General features: G+C 49.2%; 1 protein-coding gene across 2 annotated transcripts in view; it reads right to left on the reverse strand.

The window, feature by feature from the left end:
• The window catches only part of ATP8B2 (ATPase phospholipid transporting 8B2), a 59,641-nt gene that overhangs the window by 16,539 nt on the left and 18,682 nt on the right, over positions 1–24,420 (reverse strand). For both annotated transcript variants that reach the window (XM_081173484.1, XM_081173483.1), the window contains 13 exons: positions 23,246–23,318; positions 22,103–22,173; positions 19,165–19,244; positions 18,063–18,221; positions 16,181–16,269; positions 15,354–15,550; positions 11,883–12,091; positions 10,419–10,462; positions 9,073–9,238; positions 7,707–7,895; positions 5,017–5,132; positions 3,447–3,611; positions 167–278 (listed from right to left, as the gene is read on the reverse strand). In XM_081173484.1, coding sequence (XP_081029610.1) covers positions 167–278; positions 3,447–3,611; positions 5,017–5,132; positions 7,707–7,895; positions 9,073–9,238; positions 10,419–10,462; positions 11,883–12,091; positions 15,354–15,550; positions 16,181–16,269; positions 18,063–18,221; positions 19,165–19,244; positions 22,103–22,173; positions 23,246–23,318 — 1,670 coding nt within the window. The remainder of the gene's footprint in view (positions 1–166; positions 279–3,446; positions 3,612–5,016; positions 5,133–7,706; positions 7,896–9,072; positions 9,239–10,418; positions 10,463–11,882; positions 12,092–15,353; positions 15,551–16,180; positions 16,270–18,062; positions 18,222–19,164; positions 19,245–22,102; positions 22,174–23,245; positions 23,319–24,420) is intronic.

Below are 24,420 nucleotides of genomic sequence, written 5' to 3' on the forward strand. Positions count from 1 at the left end.
GACGGTTTATGGTAGTATCACAGCGCTTTGAATGTACAGTGTGAAAGTGGATTTAGGAGGCCCCTTGGACCCAGCAAGCTGTGCCGTAATAAAGAGTTGGGAGGACATTCCTGGTCGGGCTGCAAAATGGAACACGTTTCGCTGGCATTTGGAACAGCCGCCTCACCTTGCTTGTCTCCCGTCAACACCCAGATCTTGATGTTCGCCAGTGTGAGGAGGGCAATGGTCTCCGGGACGCCCTGCTGCAGCTTATCTTCGATGGCGGTGGCCCCCAGCAGCTGGAGGGAGAAAGGAACAAAAGGAAAAGTTACCTGATGCCACAAAATGGGAGACCTCTGACTCCCGGGTCCAAATTTGGCCCGCGAGGAAGCTCCTCGCAAACCACAGCCACCTGTCAGCATCTGCGACCTCCCACGAATGGCAGGAACACACGCAGCGGTGAAGGAAAGATCAGGAGCTTAAAACGAGGGGCTCCTCTGGAAGCTCCCAATAAAAAAAAGGGCACTTATTTATTTAAAGCAGTCGATGCGGTTCCTTCCAGATATATTGCTGGACTCCCGGCTCCCATCATCCCCGCCCACTAGGCAAAACTGTCAGAGGCTGATGGGAATCCGGAGGGCTATTCCTATCAGGCTACCCCCTGATATGAATTATTTGTAGGTGGGTTTTCAGGGTCAAGCCTCCCAAAGGGTTATTTCGGCATATTGTTGTCGTTTAGTCGTTTAGTTGTGTCCGACTCTTTGTGACCCCCTGGACCAGAGCACGCCAGGCACTCCTGTCTTCCACTGGCTCCCGCAGTTTGGTCAAACTCATGCTGGTAGCTTCCAGAACACTGTCCAACCATCTCATCCTCTGTCGTCCCCTTCTTCTTGTGCCCTCAATCTTTCCCAACATCAGGGTCTTTTCCAGGGAGTCTTCTCTTCTCATGAGGTGGCCAAAGTACTGGAGCCTCAGCTTCAGGATCTGTCCTTCCAGTGAGCACTCAGGGCTGATTTCCTTCAGAATAGATCGCTTTGATCTTCTTGCAGTCCATGGGACTCTCAAGAGTCTCCTCCAGCACCAGAATTCAAAAGCATCAATTCTTCGGCAATCAGCCTTCTTTATGGTCCAGCTCTCACTTCCATACATCACTACTGGGAAAACCATGGCTTTAAATATATGGACCTTTGTTGGCAAGGTGATGTCTTAAGATGCTGTCTAGGTTTATTTCGGCATACAATGGGAAAACCAACACGAATTTTAAAAATCCCTTTTTTGTTTGTTTGTTGGTTTGTTTAAAAAAGGGTTATCTAAGGTATCTAACTGTTGGAGATGCAATAGGGATAATGCTTCTCTAAAACATGTTTGTTTATAAAATGGCTTTTAGATTTTAGCGAAAAAATTCCCTCCAAAGAGGAGTGGATATGTAAAATAAAATACAGTGGTACCTTGGTTTACAACCATAATCCTTTCCAGAGGTCCGGTTGTAAATGAAAACAGGTTGTAAACCAAGGCGAGCTTTCGCCAATGGGGCCTCCCCCCAAAAAATGGGTTGTAAAAAAAATAAATGGGCTGCAATCCAAAAAAAGGGGGACACACTTCCGAGTTTGATGTGGTTGTAATCCAAAATGGTTGTAATCCAAGCCAAGGTACCACTGTATACAATTGGCAAAAATAACAGCAGCCATAAGGTTACAATCAAATCAAAAGTTAAAACTACAATGGAAATGCTTTGAAGAATATCTAGATAAACACCAAATAAAAAAAATTCCTTCCTGTAGCACCTTAAAAGACCAACTAAGTTAGTTCTTGGTATAAGCTTTCGTGTGCATGCACACTTCTTCAGATACACTGAAACAGAAGTTGCCAGATCCTTCTATATATTGAGAAGGTGGGGAGGGGTATTACTCAGAAGGGTGGTGGGAATCGGAGATTGGCAGATAGCTGAGATGAGCCTGTTGACGACTCTTAATGACTGTAATAGGTCTTACAGGAAAAGGCAAGGGGTGAGGAGGTGAGAGATGGCTTAGTCATGTATAATGAGATAAGAATCCAATGTCTCTGTTCAGACCAGGTCTCTCCATTGTTTTAATTTGGGAATGAGTTGTAATTCAGCAGCTTCTCTTTCCAGTCTATTTCTGAAATTCCTTTGTAGTAAAACAGCTACTTTGAGATCTTGTATAGAATGTCCTGGGAGATTGAAGTGTTCTCCTACTGGTTTCTCTGTTTTGTGATTCTTGATGTCAGATTTATGTCCGTTTATTCTTTGGCGTAAGCTTTGGCCTGTTTGTCCAATATAGAGAGCTGAAGGACACTGTTGGCATTTGATGGCATACACAATGTTAGACGATGAGCAATTAAATAGTCCTGAGATGGTATGTGTGATGTTGTTGGGGCCAGTAATGGTGTTGTCCGGGTGTATGTGGCAGCAAAGTTGGCATCTGGGTTTATTGCAGGCTCTGGTGCCAGTGTCCGTGTTAAGTCTGGTTGTAGTATTATTGTGGGTTAGGAGTTGTTTAAGACTGGGTGGCTGTCTGTAGGCAATGAAAGGTCTTCCTCCCAGAGCTTGAGAAAGAGAACTGTCATTGTCCAGGAGAGGTTGTAGATCTCTGATGATGCGTTGTACTGTTTTAACTTGGGAGCTGTATGTGATGACTAGAGGTGTTCTGTTATTTTCTTTTTTGGGTCTGTCTTGCAGCAAGTTCTCTCTGGGTATCAGTCTGGCTCTGTTGATCTGTTGTCTAACTTCATCTGCTGGGTATTTTAGTTCTGAAAAGGTTTGCTGTAGATCTCTTAGGTGAGAGTCTCTGTCTGTAGAATTGGAACAGATGCGGCTGTAACGTAGTGCCTGGCTATATACAATGGACTGTTTGGGATGGTAGCTAGAGGCATGTAGATATGTTTGTCGGTCAGTTGGTTTGCGGTATAAGGTGGTGTCTATGCGCCCATCCTGTATTTTTATAGTAGTATCCAAAAAATGTATTTCTTGCATAGATTGATTCATTGTAAGGTTGATTGTGGGGTGAAAATCATTGAATTTCTGGTGAAAGGTGTCCAGGGTCTGTTGACCATGTGTCCAGATGATAAAAATATCGTCAATGTATCGCAGGTACAAGAGAGGTTTGAGTGGGTAGGAGTTTAGGAAACGTTGTTCTAAATCTGCCATGAAGATGTTGGCATACTGTGGGGCCATGCGGGTGCCCATTGTAAGGAGAAAAGTTAGAAGCATTGCAAAGTAGAGAAAGAATAGAGATATTAGTTATGAGTTAAATGTAACTGTGGAAGTAAGAAATGTATATTTACTGAATAGATTGGAAAATTTGTGACGGATGGAAGTCAAAAAAATGGTATAAGAGATGAAAGTATGTTTAATTACTGTTAAAAATGGTATGTCGGAAAACTAATAAAAAAATTATATGGGAAAATAAAGAACAAGAACGTGCAACACAGTGGTGAAAAACACCAACCATCATGTCGTTCTCTACTTCCTCGTAAAGCTGGGCCAATCTCTCCTCGCGACCCTCGCCTGTGGAACTGGCTCGCTTCAGGCGCTCAGCCCAACCCGCGTAGTAGCTTTCTTCGAGGTCGCGATAGGCCAGCACCAACGTCCGTAGACCCTCGCCGGCATATTCCTGGAGGTGGAGAGGAGAAGAGAAGGAGGAGGTGAAGAAGCCGGAAGCACATTTTGCAGATCACCGTGGTTTGCCCCCAACTCAGTACAGTCATACCTCTTGTTACGTTTAAGGTAAAGGGACCCCTGACCATTAGGTCCAGTCGCGGCTGACTATGGGGTTGCGGCGCTCATCTCGCTTTATTGGTCAAGGGAGCCGGCGTACAGCTTCCAGGTCGTGTGGCCAGCATGACTAAGATGCTTCTGGTGAACCAGAGCAGGGCACGGAAACGCCGTTTACCTTCCCGCCGGAGCGGTACCTATTTATCTACTTGCACTTTGAGGTGCTTTCGAACTGCTAGGTGGGCAGGAGCAGGGACCGAGCAATGGGAGCTCACCTCGCGGGGATTCGAACCGCCAGCCTTCTGATCAGCAAGTCCTAGGCTCTGTGGTTTAACCCACAGCGCCACCTGCGTCCCCTTGTTACGTTTACTTCAGGTTAAATCTTTTCAGGTTGCGTCTTGCGGCGACCCGGAAGTACCAGAAAGGGTTACTTCCAGGTTTCGCCACTCGCGCAAGCGCTCAAAATGACATCACGCGCATGCGCAGAAGCGGCAAATTTGCGACCTGCACACATGCAGACGCGGATTGCAATCATGTTACAAATGGGGCTCCGGAACGGATCCCCATTCGCAACCAGCGGTACCACTGTACGATTCTATTTAATTGTCACTTTTTTTTTAACACGAAAGCATCCGAAAGGGGTTTAGAATGCAAGAGTAGCAACACGAAACCAAACGTAAGAACAGCCTTTGAAAAAGAACCTAAAAATGCTGATCCGCAGAGAATACATCAAGAGGATGGCTCACACCACCCCGTTAAAAGCAGGAGCAAAAAAACAGAGGACACACACACATTCCCAATCCCCCTTCAAATTAAGACCCAAATGCCCAGGCCAAAAAGAAAAAGAAAAGAAAAAAGTTTGGCATCTAAAACGCCTCTACAGTGGTGCCTCGCAAGACGAAAAGAATCCGTTCTGTGATTCCCTTCGTCTAGCAGTTTTTTCGTCTTGCGAAGCAAGCCCATTGACGGATTAGCGGATTAGCGCTATTAGCGGCTATTAGCGGCTTATCGGATCAGCTGATAAGCGGCTTAGCGGCTTTGAAAGGGGGGGCGAGGGAAAAAACCCTGCAGGAACTCGCAAGACATTTTCGTCTTGTGAAACAAGCCCATAGGAGATTCGTTTTGTGAAGCACCTCCAAAACGGAAAACTCTTTCGTCTAGCGAGTTTTCCGTCTTGCGAGGCATTCGTCTTGCGGGGCACCACTGTATTCAAGTCGCCCAAAGTGGCAACCATCACTAGCCCCACAGAATGGCAGTCTTGCTTTCCACTCACCCCCTCCCTTGCTCCCCCCAAAACTACTTACATTCAGATGGTCAGTGGTGACATTATACAGCTCCTGGTGTCCTGGGTGAAGCCTCTCCAGCAAAATGGTGTCTGCTCCTTTGCAGTACAGCCGGATCTGCCCCTCGTGGTTCCGTACTTATGGGGAGCAGGGAGGGGAGACAAAGGGAGAGGAGACAAAAACCCCATAGATTTTAAGCACAAGCAGGTTGAAATTTATTTATTGCTGCTTTAGCTCATTTTTCCTCCAAGGAGCTCGGGATGGAATATACCGAATCTTTCGCTCTATAAGACGCACCAGACCATAAGACGCACCTAGTTTTTGGAGGAGGAAAACAAGAAAAAAAATATTCTGAATCTCATAAGACAGAACAGCAAGAGGGATTGCTGCGCAGTGAAAGCAGCAATCCCTCTTGCTGTTCTGGCTTCTGGGATAGCTGCGCAGCCTGCATTCACTCCATAAGGCGCACACACATTTCCCCTTACTTTTTAGGAGGGAAAAAGTGAGTCTTATAGAGCAAAAAATATGGTAAGTAGTTTCGAGTTAAAAAATGTTTAAAATAACCTTTTCTCAAAAACCAGGAGCTTTCCTTTTAGGAATTCTAGGTGCCGAAATCCCAAAGGAGTAGAAAAGACTATTTGTGTATGCGACCACGGCTGCATGGATGTTACTGGCCTAGAGATGGAAAGAAGATTAAAGTCCCGACCAGAGAAGAAGTTAATGGAATATGATGAAATGGCTAAAACGACCAGGAGAGTCAGAAATCAGGAAGACCAAATTTTTAATAAGGAATGGGGGAAATTTTACAACTTATCTTAACGTTGTAAACAGTTAAAATCGTTAGGAGGATTGGAGTAACACTTGTAGCTTAAGGTTGAATTCTGGACATACTGGAAGAGGTAAAGGATTTGGAGTATCATAAAATATCAGGGAGGAAATGATTAATAATAAGACCCACAAAGGGGAGGGTGGAAGTCTAAGAGATTCCTTGGAATCCAGTTTTTATGTTGTATGCGTGACTGTAAAATTTCAATCTGAAAAAACCAAATAAATAAATTTCTGAAAAGAAAAGAAATATATGCAGTTTCTTCCTCCTGCTGTATTTTATCCTCACAACCACCCTGTAAGGTAGGGCAAGCTGCAGCAGGGGGTGGGGAGAGCAAATGAGTCTGATTGGCTGAAGATAGAGACCTGAAATGAGTCACAGAATCAAAGAGCTGAAAGGGACCCTAAGGATAATCTAGTCCGACCCCCTGCAATGCAGGGATAGGCAGTATGTCCCATACGGGGATCAAACCTGCAACCTTGGTGTTATCAGCACCACGCTCTAACCCAGGGGTCTGCAACCCGTGGCTCCGGAGCCGCATGTGGCTCTTTTACACCTTTGCCGCGGCTCCGGGGCGGATACTAGCGAGGGGAGGAGGCGCATTGTGCGCCCCGACACTCCCCACTGTGGCGGGCGCTGTACTGGCTGTGATGTCACATGGGGGCGGTGCGTGCGTTAGTCACGCACCGTCCCGACGTCACCTTCCCGCCCGCTACATTGTAAGGGGCATGTACGCTGGTCACTGCATTGAAAGGGGGCATGTACGCTGGTCACTGTTTTGAAGGGGAGTGAAGAACACACACACACACACACACACACACAAAGGTAACTTGTTAATTTAACGTTTATTTCTATGAGGAGGAGTAATTCTGAGGGGTCAAACAAAGGAATAATAAAAAAGTGACAAAAAAGGTTATTTTTATAATGACGAGTTTTGCGGCTCCCAGTTTTTTTCCTTCGGAAACGGGTCCAAGTGGCTCTTTTTGTCTTAAAAGTTGCAGACCCCTGATCTCACCTGTGGAGCTATCCAGTGAGTCTACCCTCTCTCTGTGGCTACAGACTGTTTTTAATCCTGAATTTCAAATTGTGGTAACCCGGACTTGCTGGAGAAGGGCAGGTGATAAAGTTAACCCATGCCTCCTGCCAAGATTTATACTCACGCCAGCCATGTGAGGTAGGATAGGCTGAGAGAAGATGGAGAGGCACCAGCCCAGAGGTCGGCAACCGAAGGCCCATGGGCCGGAAGCGGCCCATGAGCCGCCCCCGAACTGAGCCGCCCACTCGGCGAGTCCCCACGCACTGCGCTAAATCGGCGCAGGGACTCTCTTCCGCGGCTCCAGAATTCTGCACAGGTGCAATTTTTGGCATCTGGGCATGTGCAGAAGCAATTTCTGGCATTGCAGACATGCGCAGGCGCAATTTCCAGCATCTGGGCCTGTGCAGAAGCAATTTCTGGTGCCGCGGACATGCGCAGACTCAATTTCTGGCGTCTGGGCCTGCGCAGAAGCAATTTCTGGTGCCATGGACATGCGCAGACGCAATTTCTGGCTTCTGGGCCTGCACAGAAGCAATTTCTGGCGCCATGGACATGCGCAGATGCAATTTCTGGCTTCTGGGCCTGCACAGAAGCAATTTCTGGAGCCATGGACATGCGCAGATGCAATTTCTGGCTTCTGGGCCTGCACAGAAGCAACTTCTGGTGCCATGGACTTGTGCAGGAGCGATTTCCAGCATTGCGCTGCGCTTGCCCGGATCACGGAGGATCTTCGCAGGAGTGATCCAGCTCATGTCCGGTAAGCCTTGATGACCCCTGCACTAGCCCAGGGTTTGGTAGCCGCTCCCGTCATCCCATCCCCATCTCCACCGGCGCCTCCCCCGTTCTCACCAATGACTGACATGCGCTTGCGGACGTTGTTGAAGTCCAAGATGGCGAGAAGCTGGTAGGTGACGGGCCGCCCCAGCTCCTGGATCACGATGGTCTTGGGGGTGCGTCCGCGGAAAACAAAGCCAAAGTTGCGGGAGGCGGTCACCAGGGCGCCCTCGTCTGGGGACTGGGCTTTGTAAAACAACTCCCCTGTTTTGGTAAAGAGGGAGAAGAAAGAGAGAGAGGGGGGAATCTGAAACTGGCGCTGCAAAACGGCTGCATTTCCTCCTGAAATACAGTGGGCGCTTAGGTTGTGAACGTGATCCGTGCGGAAGGCACATTCGCAACCCGCTGTGCACACACGGGTTGCAATTTGGTGCTTCTGCACATGCGCAAAGCGCGATTTAGTGCTTCTGTGCATACACCAAAACCCAGAAGTAACCCATTCCGGTCCTTCCGGGTTTCGGATCGTCCGTAACCCGAAAACGCGCAACCTGAAGCGTCTGTAACCCAAGGTATTACTGTACGAGACCGCCATCAGCATTGGCATTCTGCGGGCTCCTGAAGTCACATCTCCTTCACCCCTGAAGTTCATGTTGTTGTTTTAACTGCTTTTTACTCGCTGGAATAGCTCAGTTGTTGGGTTAAAGCCCCGCGCTGGGCTAGACAACCCTCGTGTCCCTTCCACCTCTACAATTCTATGTTTAACCAATTTAATTGTTATGCTTCTTAAACCGCTTCACTGCATGTTTTAGTTAAGGGTGGTTTTGGCGCATCCCTTATCTCCCTCCTGATCGCTTGCCAATCAGCTGATCAGCAGCTTCGTTTCAACACCCCCTTCCCTCTTGTTAGCCTTAGCGTCTTTTCCTTAGCTGGAGCAGTTTTTTGCTCCTCCTTTTCTTCTAATTTATTTCCTCATTGCTTGTTTTAGTATTCCTGTCTCCTCTCCTTGCAAGTTCACTGTCTTTACCTCCACCCTCCCAGGCAGCCTCCTTTCTCGCTAGCGTCCCAATCGCTTGCTGATCAGCTGCTCAGCAGTTTGGTTCAACACCCCCTTCCCTCTTTCTAAAAAAAAAAAAAGAAAGCACAATCTGCTTTTCGCCCCTGGGCAATTTGGCTCCATTTCCCCTTACAGTGGTACCTCAGGTTACATACGCTTCAGGTTACATACGCTTCAAGTTACAGACTCCGCTAACAAATTAAGTACTTAACCCGAGGTACCACTGTTCTTTTTAGGAGGGGAAAAGTGCGTCTTATGCAGCGAAAAATACGGTAGTTCTCCTTCAAGGAGTAACATGCTGTAAACTTCAGAAGACTCTCCATCCCTGTAGCAAGACCAACACCTCCTCCTCTTCCCCCTGATTTTTTAAAAGACCCCGATCCCAACCTGGGCTCTTCTCCTCGGACATGACCGTGTGGCAGAGGGAGAGGAGGCGGAAGAACTCGTGTACATGAGGGTCACCGATCTTGACCGCTTCCAGCAGCGCCGCGTCCCAGAAGGTGAACTTGGGGTCCGCCAGGGGATTGAAAGAGAAGTCCACTGGTTCCGTCTTCTGGGGGAGGCCGGGAGGAGGAGAAGAAGGATTACGAACAGTGGTGGCCAGGTGAGCGTAGGGACTGGTAGGGTGGGAGGCCGGGAGCTTGACAGTAGGGGGCGCCAGAGGCAATGGCAGGTGGAGCCAACGCATGCAGTTTCGTCCCCATTATCCTGCTCCTGATCCCTGCTGAGTTCTGACATGATCAAAACTGAGAGGAAGGAGGGGGAAGATGCTGGGAGACAGACAAGCCTCCTGGACTGGATGTAAGAAAGAAGGTAGGCAGGTGAGGAGCTGGCAGAGAGCCGAGTGAAGCTGGTGGGGCACAGCCCCCATTCGCCCAAATACAGCAGCCTCCAGCAGCCAGCTACATCACCCAAGATAACAATTGCCTATTTTTTTGAGGCTATTATTGGATTGTTGTAATTGAAAACTAATAAAACTAACAAAAACTTGACGTTTTTTTACCCCCAAAAAAGGTTTTGATTGCGTTTCCACTGAAATGAGGCTGCATTTTAATGTTTTAATGTTGTATTTTAATCTTGTTTTTTTTAAAGCTGTATTTCAATCAACTGTTTTTATATTTGGTGTTAGCCACCCTGAGCTCAGTCTTGGCTGGGGAGGGCGGGGTATAAATATCTAAAAAATAAAATAAATAAAATAAAAATTATTATAAAATAATAATAATGCCTATTTTGACAAGGGCTAATGGAGGGCATATAAAAAGCCACCCTACATAAACTTGGGGGCGGGGCGGGATCTGCAGCGAAGGTTTCATTTGGCCCATGTTTTTAAGTCAATGTGACAACATTTCTGCTTCCAGGACAAATATGCCACTTGGAACACAAAAACTCCTCCTTTCGAACGATGGATTTTCATCCTCCAGACAGGACATTGGGGAGTTTAAGATTAATCTCTTTTTTAAAATAGATTGTAAGCTCATCGGGGCAGGGACTTTGTCCTTTTATGCGCTGTGGAATGCCATGCATCCTAATGGGAGTATATAAATTAATTAGGTGACCATTATCACTGTTATTATTCCCGATAACAGGTGGCAGCTCTGCGGGTGGGTGTTTCTGCCACCACTTTCCTTCCCCCTCCCCTCCCCGTCCCACCCCCCACTCCCCTTAATAAAAACCCCTTTCCCCGCTCCTTTCTGCCATCCATCTCGTCGCCGAGATTCTCCCACAGCTCCTACCTCTCCGAGCTCAGCCTTGTAACCCAGAACATCCAGGACATCACCTGCGAAACAGAGAAAAATAAAGAGCGAGGGTCACGACCCAGGAGGGCGAGAGAGAGAGGAGGTATTGACACACCATAGTAGAACACCATCGCTGTTCTGGCTTCAGCGATAGCTGCACAGCCTGCATTCGCTCCATAAGACGCACACACATTTCCCCTTACTTTTTAGGAGGGGAAAAGTGCGTCTTATGGAGCGAAAAATACGGTAGTTGTTTATTGCCTTGACATCTGGTGGGAGGGCGTTCCACAGGGCAGGCGCCACTACAGAGAAGGCCCTCTGCCTGGTTCCCTGTAACCTCACTTCTCGCAGGGAGGGAACCACCAGAAGGCCCTCGGCACTGGACCTCAGTGTCCGGGCTGAATGATGGGGGTGGAGACGCTCCTTCAGGTGTCCTGGACTGAGGCCGTTTAGGACGAGCCCCATCTGCCCCTCACTTCCCTCTACAGCATGTGCAGAAATTGCTTTCTTGACCATCGGGCCCATGATTGGTCTAGTCCGTTCAATCCGCTGGAATCTGTCTTCACATGCAGTGGAAGTCCTTAACTCACTGGGGTTTCAGACCCACTGGCTCCCCTCGCCTGGTGCAGCCAGTCACTTGAACAGTACAGTGGTACTTTGGTACTCAAACAGCTTGACGCCCGAATAAATTGGCTCCCAAATGCCACAAACCCAGAAGTAAGTGTTCTGGTTTGTGAACATTTTTCGGAAGCTGAATGTCCGACGTGGAGTCCGTTTGAGCGCAGGAAGCTCCTGCAGCCAATCAAAAGCCGCAGCTTGGTTTTTGAATGGTTTCGGGAGTCGAACAGACTCCCGGAAAGGATTAAGTTCAAGAACCAAGGTCCTACTGTAGTGAAGAAGAAGAAGAAGAAGAAGAAGAAGAAGAAGAGGAGGAACCACCAATAACAGCAACTAATAATTTGAAAGAGAAGAACAAACAATAATAATAATAATAATAATAATAATAATAATAATAATAATAATAATAATAATTACTACTACTACTACTACAGTGGTACCTCGGGTTAAGTACTTAATTTGTTCCGGAGGTCCATTCTTAACCTGAAACTGTTCTTAACCTGAAGCACCACTTTAGCTAATGGGGCCTCCTGCTGCCGCTGTGCCACCAGAGCACGATTTCTGTTCTCATCCTGAAGCAAAGTTCTTAACCTGAAGCACTATTTCTGGGTTAGCGGAGTCTGTAACCTGAAGCGTATGTAACCTGAAGCGTATGTAACCTGAAGCGTATGTAACCCAAGGTACCACTGTAATTTGAAGAAGAACAAATAACAGCAACTAATAATTTGAAGAAGAAGAACCAATATCAGCAACTAATATTTTTTGAAAAAAAACCCTAGTCATAATGACAACAAAACTGGTTTCGAACCCGGCTTTGTCTGCATTTTGGGCCACCTGGCTTACCGTAGCTGCGCCCGTTCACCGAGCACTTGCTGAAGACCATGATGTTCTGGGTGAGGGTGCCCGTCTTGTCAGAGAAGATGTACTCCACCTGCCCCAGCTCCTCGTTGAGGGTCGTGGTCCGGGCCTCAGCCGGCGTGCACCTCTTCATGCAATACATCTTCTTATCCCAGTTGATGAAGTAGCTGTGCCCGAGGCGAATCACCTCCACGCTTCGCAGACATGGGAGGAGGAAGAGGTTAGCGCAGGGATAGAAACCAGCTCACTGCACCAAGGTAAAATTCATTCCCCCGCTCTCTCTTTCTGCCTCTGGCCCAGACTACCACTGGCACATGGCCCTCAAAAACATGCCCAGAAAGGCCCTCGAGTTGGAAAGGGTTCCTTGCCTCTGGATTGGGCCCAGGGCCTGGAGAGATCCAGCAAATGCCCCCCGGCCTGCCTGGAGGCTCCCCAAAACCACAGATTTACAGACAGGCGGGTGTAAAAGCTGCTCTGAGCCCACAAGATGGAAGTCTGATGAATGAACGAAGAAACAAACAAGCCCCGAGAAATGAGAGGAAGATCTCGGAATCGGCCAGTCACAGGCCTGAAGCGCTATCCCCTACCAGGGTTTGGGGAAGGGGTGGAAAGATAGCAGACTATACCTTATAGAAATACAGAAAGTTGCCTCATATTGAGTCAGGTCATTTGGTCCATCTAACTTAGTACAGGCCACTCCCCATTAAAAAAGGTAAATGGACCCCTGACCATTAGGTCCAATCTTGCAACTACGCACCCTTGACAAACGATTGTCCAGCCTCTGTTTAAATACTTCCAGCAAGGAAGAGCCAATCACCTTCCAGGGCACCATCGAACAGCTCTGACCATTAAAAAGGTAAAGGGACCCCTGACCATGAGGTCCAGTCATGGCCGACTCTGGGGTTGCAGCGCTCATCTCGCTTTACTGGCCAAGGGAGCCGGCGTACAGCTTCCGGGTCATGTGGCCAGCAAGACTAAGCCGCTTCTGGCAAACCAGAGCAGCGCATGGAAATGCTGTTTACCTTCCCGCCGCAGCGGTACCTATTTATCTACTTGAACTTTGACATGCTTTCGAACTGCTAGGTTGGCAGGAGCAGGGACTGAGCAACGAGAGCTCACCCCGTCACGGGGATTCGAACCGCCGACCTTCTGATCGGCAAGCCCTAGGCTCTGTGGTTTAACCCACAGCGCCACCCGCGTCCCTACTCCCCATTTACAGGTGACATTTTTGCATGCAACTGTGCACACTTGCAGTATCAGGAACATGGAAATGGGGAACACCCTGGAGACTACAACTGGATTGCGGGGAAGATAAAGGTAAGGGACCCCCTGCTGGTACAGTCCAGTCAAAGGTGGGATTGCGGTGTTCATCTTGCTTCAGGCCAAGAGAGCCGGCGTTTGTCCACAGACAGCTTACCAGATCATGTGGCCAGCATGACTAAACTGCTTCTGGTGCAACAGAACACCGTGACGGAAACCAGAGCATACAGAAACGTCGTATACCTTCCCGCCGGAGTGGTACCTATTTATCTACTTGCACTAGCGTGCTTTCGAACTGCTAGGTTGGCAGGAGCAGGGACTGAGCAATGGTAGCTTATTCCGTCGCAGGGATTCAAACCGCCGACCTTCTGATCGGCAAGCCCAAGAGGCTCAGTGGTTTGGACCACAGCGCCACCCGCGTGCCCTGGCTTGTGAGCAGACCCTCCAGAGAGTCCAATGGTCTTCTCGCGAGCTGGAGGCCTCACTGCTTAACACATGAGCAAACCCCACTGCTCTCCAGGCTTGTGCAAGCCAGAGGGGCAGCGGAGGTCTTCTTGACCAGCTCAGCTGATGGGCAGGGAAGCTGCTTCCCTGTGTGTCAGCTGTGCAAGCTGGAGATGTCACTGGGATTGAACCCGGATCCTTTGGCAAGCAAAGCAGTTGCTCTATTACTGTACTATGGCCTTCCCTTAAAAATAATTGCTTGTGCACCTGAACTAAGCTACCTTATATCTATCTATATTTATCTATCCAGGTCAGCACTGTCAACACTGACCTGTCTCTCCAGGTTTTACGGCAGGAGATGCTCTCATCTGTACCTGGGAGATGCCAGAATTTGAACCTGGAACCCTCTGCATGCTGTAACCACTAAGCTACATCCCTTATGCAGCTCACAGAATGCTACGGAACGGGACATCCCACTCACCCCCTACCTCACCGTAAGCTGCAAGGACCCAAGCAAAGCTGGAAGAGGATTTCGGGTGGCGGTGCATGCTCTTACCTGGGGGCTAAGGGTGTGAGAGAGAAAGAGAAATTCGTGCTGAAGAATTCAAAAGAAAAAGAGAAATTAAACCAACCAAAAAATGAACAGACACAGATAGCAGGGTTGCAGGCAGAAAGGCAGGGGGAAAATAAGATGAAACCAAAAAATAGGAATGTGGCAGTGCAGCCATCAGGACATACTAAACGTGGATGACAGAGGCATCGTTAGGAGAAGGTGGGAGAGATAAAACTGGTCAGATCATTCCTGATAATAGCATCAGATGCCCGCTTCCTAAAATTCTGCCTGCTCACCTCTTTTAGAATCAAAGCTGGAAGGGGACCCCAGGGTCATCTAGTCCAACCCACTGCAATGCAGGAATCTCAACACACGGTCCCCCATCCAACTTGAAACCATACCGGACCCTGCTTAGCTTCGCAAAGCTGCAAGCAGTTTCATCGCTGCACCACCAGGAGGATCCCAACTCTCAATCCCGTCTCCTCCTGAAGTTATAGGTTGGTTTCGAGGGAGCTCAGGGGTCTGGACACTGCCTGTCTAAAGACTCTGGGACGAGATCAAGGATTCAGGGACAGCAGCTAATAAGCAAAAGCCGCAGTTGCAATCTCAGCTGAGAACTCGTTGGAGGTGAAGCAGTAGGCAAGTCACTCGACCTCAACCTTCCCCGTCTGTAATAGGGGTGTAATAAATGCTGGCCATGTCTTACACGGGTTGATGCAAGGACTGTTGACCTGTATTACGTAGGGGCTGTGCCTGCACGAAGCTGCAGAAGTATCAGTCTCACTGACCCTTTCTTTCTGCAAGGAGGAGAATGGGAGATTTCGCTTTCGTTTTAGACGTCTTGCAGTTTGTCGTGACATCCAAAACCAGGCAGATTACTGTCAGTTGAAACTACACGCAGCAGAAGCAAGCTACCTCCAAACCCTAGTTTATGAAGCTGGCTTGTTTTCCCTAACCATGGTTAAGATCAACCACGGCTAAGACTAACCATGGTAGACTAACCATGGTTAAGATTAACCACAGGCCCTTTTTAACAAATCAAGGCAACCGTACGTCAGGCCTGTACCCCGTTAATATAATGCTACCCTTTTATTGGAGGACTAAGCTACTGAGAATATTGAAAGCCATATCCCATAATTGCTAGGAATTATTAAGGGCGACAAAAACGGTGGGAGGGGGACGAGAGCGCCCCAAAATACCTGACGTAGAGGGAGATGGGGACGACCGTGTTCAGGATGATGATATAGGACCAGAAGGAGAGGAAGCCAGAGAAAAAGGCACTGTCGACCGCCTCGTCCCAGGGCAGGTAGATCTGGAAGCAGGCGCCCACCTCGTACTCCCAGATGGAGTTGCCAATGGCCAGGATGATGCCCATGCACACGAGAAAGCCGAAGATCTGCCGGGGGAAGGTGCACGGAGTATTAAAAGCGGACAAATAAAACACGCAAAGAGGATCTTCTATGCTCAGGTGGAACAGGAGGGGGGACTCCTTGCTTAAAAACCGTTAACCAGAAGGTTGGTGGTTCGAGCCCACCCAGGGACAGAATTCCTGCATCACAGGGGGTTGATAGGGATCGGCAACGTGTGGCCCATGGGCCGGATGCAGCCCACGAAGACCATTTTACCAACCCACAAGCTGCCCCCAAACTGAGCCGCCCACTCAGCGAGTCCCCCACGCACTGCCCTAAATCAGCGCAACTCACCAAGCGGCGCCGGAAATTGCGTCTGCAATGCCCGGATACTGGAAATTGTGTCTGCGCATGTCCAGACGCTGAAAATCGCTTCTGCACAGGTGTGATTTCCGGTGTCTGGGCATGCGCAGAAGCAATTTCCAGCGCTGCGGATATGTGCAGACGCAATTTCCGGCGTCGCGCTGCGCCAGTCTGGCCCACGGATGACCTCCGTGTGAGAGATCCGGCCTACGGCCAGTAAACCTTGCTGACCCCTGGTCTAGATAATCCTCAGAGGGTCTCATCCAACTCTAAAATTCTAGGAAGGGAGGGAGGAAGCAGGGAGCTTTACGTACCCAAAGCACCAAAGTGTTCATCAAGCGGTCAATGCTCGTTCTCTTGAATTTCGTGCGGCCGCTGTTCTGCATTAGTTTGGTGTCTGGGCCTGTAGGAGCCAGAGAAATAAACATACAGGAGGAACGTGAGGTAATTTACAGTGGTACCTCGGGTTAAGAACTTAATTCATTCCAGAGGTCCGTTTTTAACCCGAAATCGTTCTAAACCTGAGGCGCGCTTTAGCTAATGGGGCCTCCCGCTGCCATCGCCATGCGATTCCTGTTCCCATCCTGAGGTAAAGTTCTTAATCCGAGGTACTACTTCCGGGCTAGCGGAGCCTGTAACCTGGAGTGTTTGTATCCCCAAGGTGTTTGTAACCTGAGGTACCACTGTAATGTGACTCCAGCATTTAAAACATTTGCGCTGGCTGCCCATCTGCTCCTGAGCCAGGCCCCAGGTCCTTGTAGATTTTCTGCATTGGCCTAGATCAGGAACATCCAACTATCTTTTTTAGGGGGAGAGACCATGGTTGTTGAGCATTATTTTCCCCCTATCCTTTCCTTTTTGGCTAACAATCGCTTAGGATCCACCAGGAACATCCCGCGATCGACCAGTAGATCGTGATCGACCGGTTGGACCTGCCTGGCCTAGATGACCCTTGTGGCTCCTTTTCAACTCTCCAATTTTATGGTTCCATGAAATGAAATGTAACAAATAAGTCAAGGTTGGGAAGCATTGACTTTCCCCCATTGTTGTGACCTTGTGAAACAATTCTTCCAGTGTGGTGTAGTGGTTAAGAGCGGTGGACTCGTAATCTGGTGAACCGGGTTCGCTTCCCCGCTCCTCCACATGCAGCTGCTGGGTGACCTTGGGCCAGTCACACTTCTCTGAAGTCTCTCAGCCCCACTCACCTCACAGAGTGTTTGTTGTGGGGGAGGAAAGGAAAGGAGATTGTTAGCCGCTTTGAGACTCCTTAGGGTAGTGATAAAGCGGGATACCAAATCCAAACTCCTCCTCCTCCTCTTCTTCTTCTTCTTCTTCTTCTTCTTCTTCTTCTTTTCAACCTATCCTGTCGGAGCTTCAGGAGGCCATGAGAGATCAGTTGAGGGAGGGACAATAACCCCTCTCCCTTTCTCCTTGCGTGTGTGCTGGGTCCGGGGGTAACCCGTGAAACGCGGTCCAGGACTGGACCAGAATCCGAAGGTTCCCCTGGGAGTCAGTCCGACAGGGCCAAGGCAGGAAACCAGGCAAGGACAGGTACAGGATCTCAGGCAGGTTCTAGCATACAGCCATGTTGCTCCCACAACCTGGAACGGGGTCCGACAGCCTTTTATCTTTGGCAGGGTAACGGCCGGTCCTGATCCCCCGGCGACTCAGCTCCCTGTTTCGCCCGAAGGCGAGCACTCCTCCTGCGAGTTCTCAGGTCTCTCCTTCTCTCAGACCTTAGTCTCTGCAGCTCGGGAGACGTTGGTGGGTTACTAGACCCAGAGGCCGCCTCAGCCTCCCCTGACCCAACTGGTAGCAGAGCTGCTGTAAGTGACGGCCCAGCTGGAGGCAACGAGGTCATCCCCGCATTTGGAGCCAGGGCAGGATCAGGCCCCTGACTCGGCCCAGCTGGTGTTTGTTGCAGGGGAACCTGTGCAGACTGGGACTCTTCAGGATCAGGCCCCAGACTTGGTTCAGATGATGCCTGAGGCCAAGGATCCGGTGCAGACTGAGACTCCTCTGATTCCGAGTCCCAAGCCATCACAGCATGTTGGGTCTTTCCCTATTGTGCACCGAGGGGCAGGCTGGTTTTGGGGGTGGGAAGGCAAGGTGCTCTGGGTGAGGCTCCTTGGATGAAGAGCAGGGTATCAACCGCTTTAAGGAAAACTGAAATAAGCTGGAAATAAGCTCACGCACCTGCGAAGATGACAAGGCCAAAACACCACTCCGTATTGCGGAGGACGCAGCCACGAAGCAGCATATTCTGATTGCTCAAGGAGTGCTTGCTGTCCTTCCAGTAGAGCGTCCCGCTGAACTTGTCCAGCTTATTGTTGGGCGGCTCGCAGATCACCTCCCCTGAAGTCAAAACGCATCAATTCAGAACAAATTCCCCAGCCGGAAGTACCTTGCATTTCCTCCAAGCTAGGAAATTTTGCTGGGTGCAGCGAGCAGAGGCTGGAGGTGCCCACTGGGTGGCAGGCAGGGAGCCCAACAGCAGGTGGCGCCAGAGCCAATGAAAGACTATGAGGAAGATAAAGCTCAGCTATTCATGGGCCACCTAAACGGCCTCGGCCCAGTATACCTGAAGGAGCATCTCCACCATCATCGTTCACCCCAGACACTGAGGCCCAGCTCCGAGGGCCTTCTGGCAGTTTCCTGACTGCGAGAAGTGAGGTTACAGGGAACCAAGCAGAGGGCCTTCTCAGTAGTGGCACCCGCCCTGTGAACGCCCTCCCATCAGATGTCAAGGAAATAAACAACTATCTGACTTTTAGAAGACATCTGAAGGCAGCCCTGTTTAGGGAAGTTTTTAATGTTTGAAGTTTTATCGTGATTTTAATATTCTGTTGGGAGCCACCCAGAGTGGCTGGGGAAACCCAGCTGGATGGACGGGGCATTAATTAATTAATTAATGCATGTTGTTGTTGTTGTTGTTGTTGTTATCATCACCTTGCCCTCAGTCTCTTTTCCAATTCAACCAAAGTTCAGATCCTCGGGGCAGAGACTTATCTGGTTGGAGTTTTATTGAGGATGCTCCCCTTTCCCTCCTCCCGTTCCCTCAGCATTTTATAATGTAAGCTACCTGGGGCAGGGACCTGTCCCTTTGCAACCTGCAAAGCACTGGTGGCACCAGGCAAACCAGAGGTGGGGAGCGTTTCTCAGCCCCAAGAGACGAAGGACTCTCGGCCCAGGCAGGGGAAAACACACTCAAGGAGGGAGGGGGTGTCCCAAGAGCCAGTTAGGAAAACCTGCATGCTCTGTGTCCCATCCAAAACTATGCCCGCCCCCCCCCACTCACCATCAAAGTGCGCAAGCTTGCTGGTGTCACTCAGCTCCGACGTCACTGGGATGGCTTGACGGACCTTCATGTTGGTCTCCCTGGAGGCAAAAGCAGCATTAAGCATGGAGAGGAGGCAAGGAGCAGGCCCAGGCACCTAGGTCCTGGATCCTGGCCTGGGGGGGGCAGAACTCGCACTCAAGCCTACCCCCAATGAAAAGAGGCGCGGTAAGAACCGGATCAGGCTGAAGGGATCCAAGTTGCACAGCTCCTCACAGGTTGAATCCTGATTGAGGTTGAATCCTGACAAGACAGAAGTACTGTTTTTGGGGACAGGAGATGGGCAGGTGTGGAGGACTCCCTGGTCCTGAATGGGGTAACTGTGCCCCTGAAGGACCAGGTGCGCAACCTAGGAGTCATTTTGGACTCACAGCTGTCCATGGAGGCACAGGTCAATTCTGTGTCCAGGGCAGCTGTTTACCAGCTCCATCTGGTACGCAGGCTGAGACCCTACCTGCCCGTGGACTGCTTCGCCAGAGTGGTGCATTCTCTGGTTATCTCTCACTTGGACTACTGCAATGCGCTCTACATGGGGCTACCTTTGAAGGTGACCCGGGAACTACAACTAATCCAGAATACGGCAGCTAGACTAGTGACTGGGAGCAGCCGCCGAGACCATATAACACCGGTCTTGAAAGACCTACATTGGCTCCCAGTACATTTCTGAGCACAATTCACAGTGTTGGTGCTGACCTTTAAAGCCCTAAACAGCCTCGGCCCAGTATACCTGAAGGAGCGTCTCCACTCCCATCGTTCTGCCCAGACACCAAGGTCCAGTGCTGAGGGCCTTCTGGCGGTTCCCTCACTGCGAGAAGCCAAGTTACAGGGAACCAGGCAGAGGGCCTTCTCGGTAGTGGCACCCGCCCTGTGGAACGCCCTCCCACCAAATGTCAAAGAGAAAAATAACTACCAAACTTTTAGAAGACATCTAAAGGCAGCCCTGTAGGGGGAGCTTTTAATGTTTAATAGGTCATTGTATTTTAGTGTTTTGTTGGAAGCCGCCCAGAGTGGCTGGGGAAACCCAGCCAAATGGGCGGGGTATAAATAATAAATTATTATTATTATTATTATTCACAGATGTCTCCAGAAAGGCCAAAAGGCAGGCAGAAAAGCCTACAGCCAAGTGCCAGCTGGTTTACCAACCTCCCCCATCAGCAACTGACATTCAGATAGACTGTGAGTGAACAGGGAGGCTCCGCTGAGCTCGCTGCCATTTGTTTGCCGATTTAAAAACCGCTTCACAGGCAAATTTTTACAATGTTTTGATTGAAAGGCTGAGGTTCTGTTTTGCTGTCGGCGGCATTTTGTAGAACGTAGAAATTCTCTATCCTTTTCTAATATATATTTGGACCTGAGTTATAACCGTGAAGAGCCTTGTAAGCAGTACATAATGAATGAAATGAACTAGGCAAGCAGTTCGGATCGCCTTGGAATAAAAACAGCTGACATGCCAAAAACAGCCACCCTATGGAACTCCCTGCCTTTTGACAACAGCCAGGCGCCTTCACTAAAAACACTTTTATTTAAGCAAGTCTATCCAGACATGTGGAACGCTGACATGTGCTTCAATTTGGTTTTCAGCTTATCGGTTTAAATTATTTTTTGGAGGTTTCAAATTGTTGCTTTTAACTGTTTTCTTACTGATAATGTCATCGTTCTATTCCTCTTGTAAACTGCTTTGGGGTTTTGTTTTTACAATTAAGCAGTATATTGATTTTATGGGGAGGAAATAATAAAGTATCATTTTATTCATTTAGTTCATGCATATACCACCTTTTCTTCCAAGGAAGTCAAGGTGGTAGGAATCATACAATTGTGGAGTTGGAAGGTACCCCTAGAGTAATCTAGTCTGACACCCCCCCGCCCCCGCAACGCATGAATCTCAAATAGAAAACATTTTACTATGTTTTATATGTGCTGTAAAGCTGCCTGAAGTGGCTGGGGAAACCCATCCAGACGAGCAAAGTATAAATAAAATATACTAAGTTTTAATTTACAGTGGTGCCTCGCAAGACGAAAAGAATCCGTTCCGCGAGTCTCTTCGTCTTGCGGTTTTTTCGTCTTGCGAAGCAAGCCCATTAGCGGCTTAGCGGATTAGCGCTATTAGCGGCTTAGCGAATCAGCTGATAAGCGGCTTAGCGGCTTAGGATCAGCTGATTAGCGGCTTAGCGGCTTGGGAAAAAGGGGGGGGGAGAAAAAAAACCCAGCAGGAACTCACAAGACATTGTTGTCTTGCGAAGCAAGCCCATAGGAAATTCGTTTTGCGAAGCACCTCCAAAACGGAAAACCCTTTCGTCTAGCGGGTTTTCCGTCTTGCGAGGCATTCGTCTTGCGGGGCACCACTGTACATATTTTTAAACTTTTGCTATATCTGTATTGTCCCTGTTATATCTAATTGCAAAATCAAACGTATCCCTATCGTGTTTTATGACTTCATTGATATTGTATGTGGGCTGGAACTGGTCTGTGACCGAAATAATAAAATTCATTCAAATAAAATATAAAACAATATAAAATATAAAATAACTAAAGCATCCAGGACCAACAATAGCCAACCAATCTCTCCATGGTATACGTGGTTTTTCCCCCCTCCCAATTTTATCCTCGCGACAACCCTGTGAGGTAGGGTTAGGCTGAGAGGCTGCGACTGGCCTAAGCGACCTTCGGGGCTCAGCGGGGATTTGAACCCTGGTCTCTTCCAGGTCCTAGTCTGGCACCTTAACCATTATACCATGCTAGCGGTCCCAGCTCGACGGAGACCCTCATCCAAATGAGCAGACACCTGCTTCAATGCGTAAACCCAATAGCGCAAGGCTCGCTTTCTGAGTCGCATGACGGCAGCCCCCTCAACTGCCCCAACTGCTGAGGGAAAAGCAGGGGAAAGGGGGTCAGCACTCACCCGTCCAGCTCTGCCGTTTCGATGTAGCAAAGTCCGTGAGGTTCGCTGCTGGACAGGAGGAGCAAGTCAGCCTGGGGGGAGAAGGGAGGAAATAGGCTGAAACAGCAAATACCAGCCACAGAGGCCGTGCCTGAATTCACACAAACATGCGGATTGCATCCTTTATACAGTGGTACCTCGGGTTACATACGCTTCAGGTTACATACGCTTCAGGTTGCAGACCCCGCTAACCCAGAAATAGTACCTTGGGTTAAGAACTTTGCTTCAGGATGAGAACAGAAATCGTGCAGAGGTGGCATTGTGGCAGCGGCAGGCCCCATTAGCTAAAGTGGTGCTTCAGGTTAAGAACAGTTTCAGGTTAAGAACGGACCTCCGGAACGAATTAAGTACTTAACCCGAGGTACCACTGTATTACTAGTCCAGTGGTTCTCAAAGAGCATAGCACACCACACTGGTATTGGCAAGAGGGTGGGGGGAAGATGTCAAATGCATTTAAGTATGTTGTCAAGTGCAATTTCCCAAAGTGACACTAGACAGCGACGGTGAGCTATGCCAAATTCAATGTATTTTTCAAAACGTTTTAGGTTGGCGGTTCGAATCCCTGCAATGGGGTGAGCTCCCATTGCTCGGTCCCTGCTCCTGCCAACCTAGCAGTTCGAAAGCACACCAGTGCAAGTAGATAAATAGGTACGGCTCCGGCGGGAAGGTAAATGGCGTTTCCGTGCGCTGCTCTGGTTTGCCGGAAGCGGCTTAGTCATGCTGGCCACATGACCCGGAAGCTGTACGCCGGCTCCCTCGGCCAATAAAGCGAGATGAGCACCACAACCCCAGAGTCGGTCACGACTGGACCTAATGGTCAGGGGACCCTTTACCTTTACCTTGCCTTAGTGCAAGTCAGTCCATCCAGCTCAGTATTGTCTACACGGACTGGCAGCACCTCTCCAGGCAGCGAGAGTTCCCACACCTACCTGGAGAGGCCAGGGACTGAACCTGGTACCTTCTGCACGCAAGGCAGGTGCTCTACTCGCCCTTCCCCAACATGGCTCACCAGACCTTTCCTTCATTCCCAGACTTGCAGGTACTTGTGGGTCTCACTCAGCTTAAGTGGGGCAAACAGCACTGCGGGGCTGGTCTAGGACTCACCGCCACAAACTGGTTGTTCTCCAACTTTATGATGTCACCAACGCGAACATTCATCCACTGTTCCTGACGGAGGCTGTAAGGACCAGGTGTGGGGAAGATTTGGGGAGAGGGGGTTGGCAGTGGAGAAAAAGGAGGTGTGTCAAATGAAAACAGGCAGACAAGCCCAACCCCATCACTTAAGATATATTTACTTCGATCAGGTGTGGGGAACCTCTGGCCCGCCAGGTGTGGCTGAACTACAACTCCCATCAGCCCCAGCCAACACAGCCTTTTTTTAAAAAAAATGCTTTTTATTGATTTTCCAAAACAAGAATAAATAAAATATATACTCTTACATTCAACATTATTGTGTCTTCTTATTTACCATCACGCCCGGACTTCCCTCCTTCCCTCCATCGGTTTTCATAATTAACATCCACTCTTACAGATTCTTATTTACATTCTGTCCATATCACAAGATTTATATTAGCCCTGCTACAGTCTTTAAGCTTCTACAATTATTCCTTATACATTCAACGAATTTACTCCATTCCTCTTCGAACTTGGTTACTTTTTGGTTCCGAATCTTATAAGTCAATGTTCGCCAATTCTATGTATTCAAACATTTTCGTCTGCCACTCCATTAAAGTTGGAATTTCCGCCCCATCCAACACGGTCAATGGCCAGGGATGATGGGAGTTGCAGTCCAGCATTCCCAACACTTGTCTTAACTCGAGGATGGGGAACCACCAATCACAGGCTCCGGCTCTAACAATCACAGGCTCCGGCTCCACCAATCACAGGCTCCAGCTCTAACAATCACAGGCTTCTCCTCCACCAATCACAGGCTCCTGCTCCACCAATCACACGCTCCAGCTCCACCAATCACACGCTCCAGCTGCTCCTACTGTTGGGCTCCCTACCTTCTATCCATCACTCTCAATGGCCACCAACCACCCTGGTGTGTGTGGGTGTGGGTGTGGGTGTGACCCCCACAGCCCTCCAAATTTTGCTGGGCTCGAACTCACCTCCTCCTTGATCACTGGCCACGCTGGCTGGGTGGCTGAAGGGGGTGTTTTGAGTCCAGGCGTATCCAGAGGGCCACAGGATTGCCATCACCCATTGCTGGCCTGGCGGATTTCCCACCCCTCGCCCAGAAATCCACCACAACAACCACCACCGACCCGCAGTTGCCG

Source organism: Podarcis bocagei, assembly GCF_964188305.1.
Source record: "Podarcis bocagei genome assembly, chromosome: 16".
NCBI classification, from domain to species: domain Eukaryota; kingdom Metazoa; phylum Chordata; class Lepidosauria; order Squamata; family Lacertidae; genus Podarcis; species Podarcis bocagei.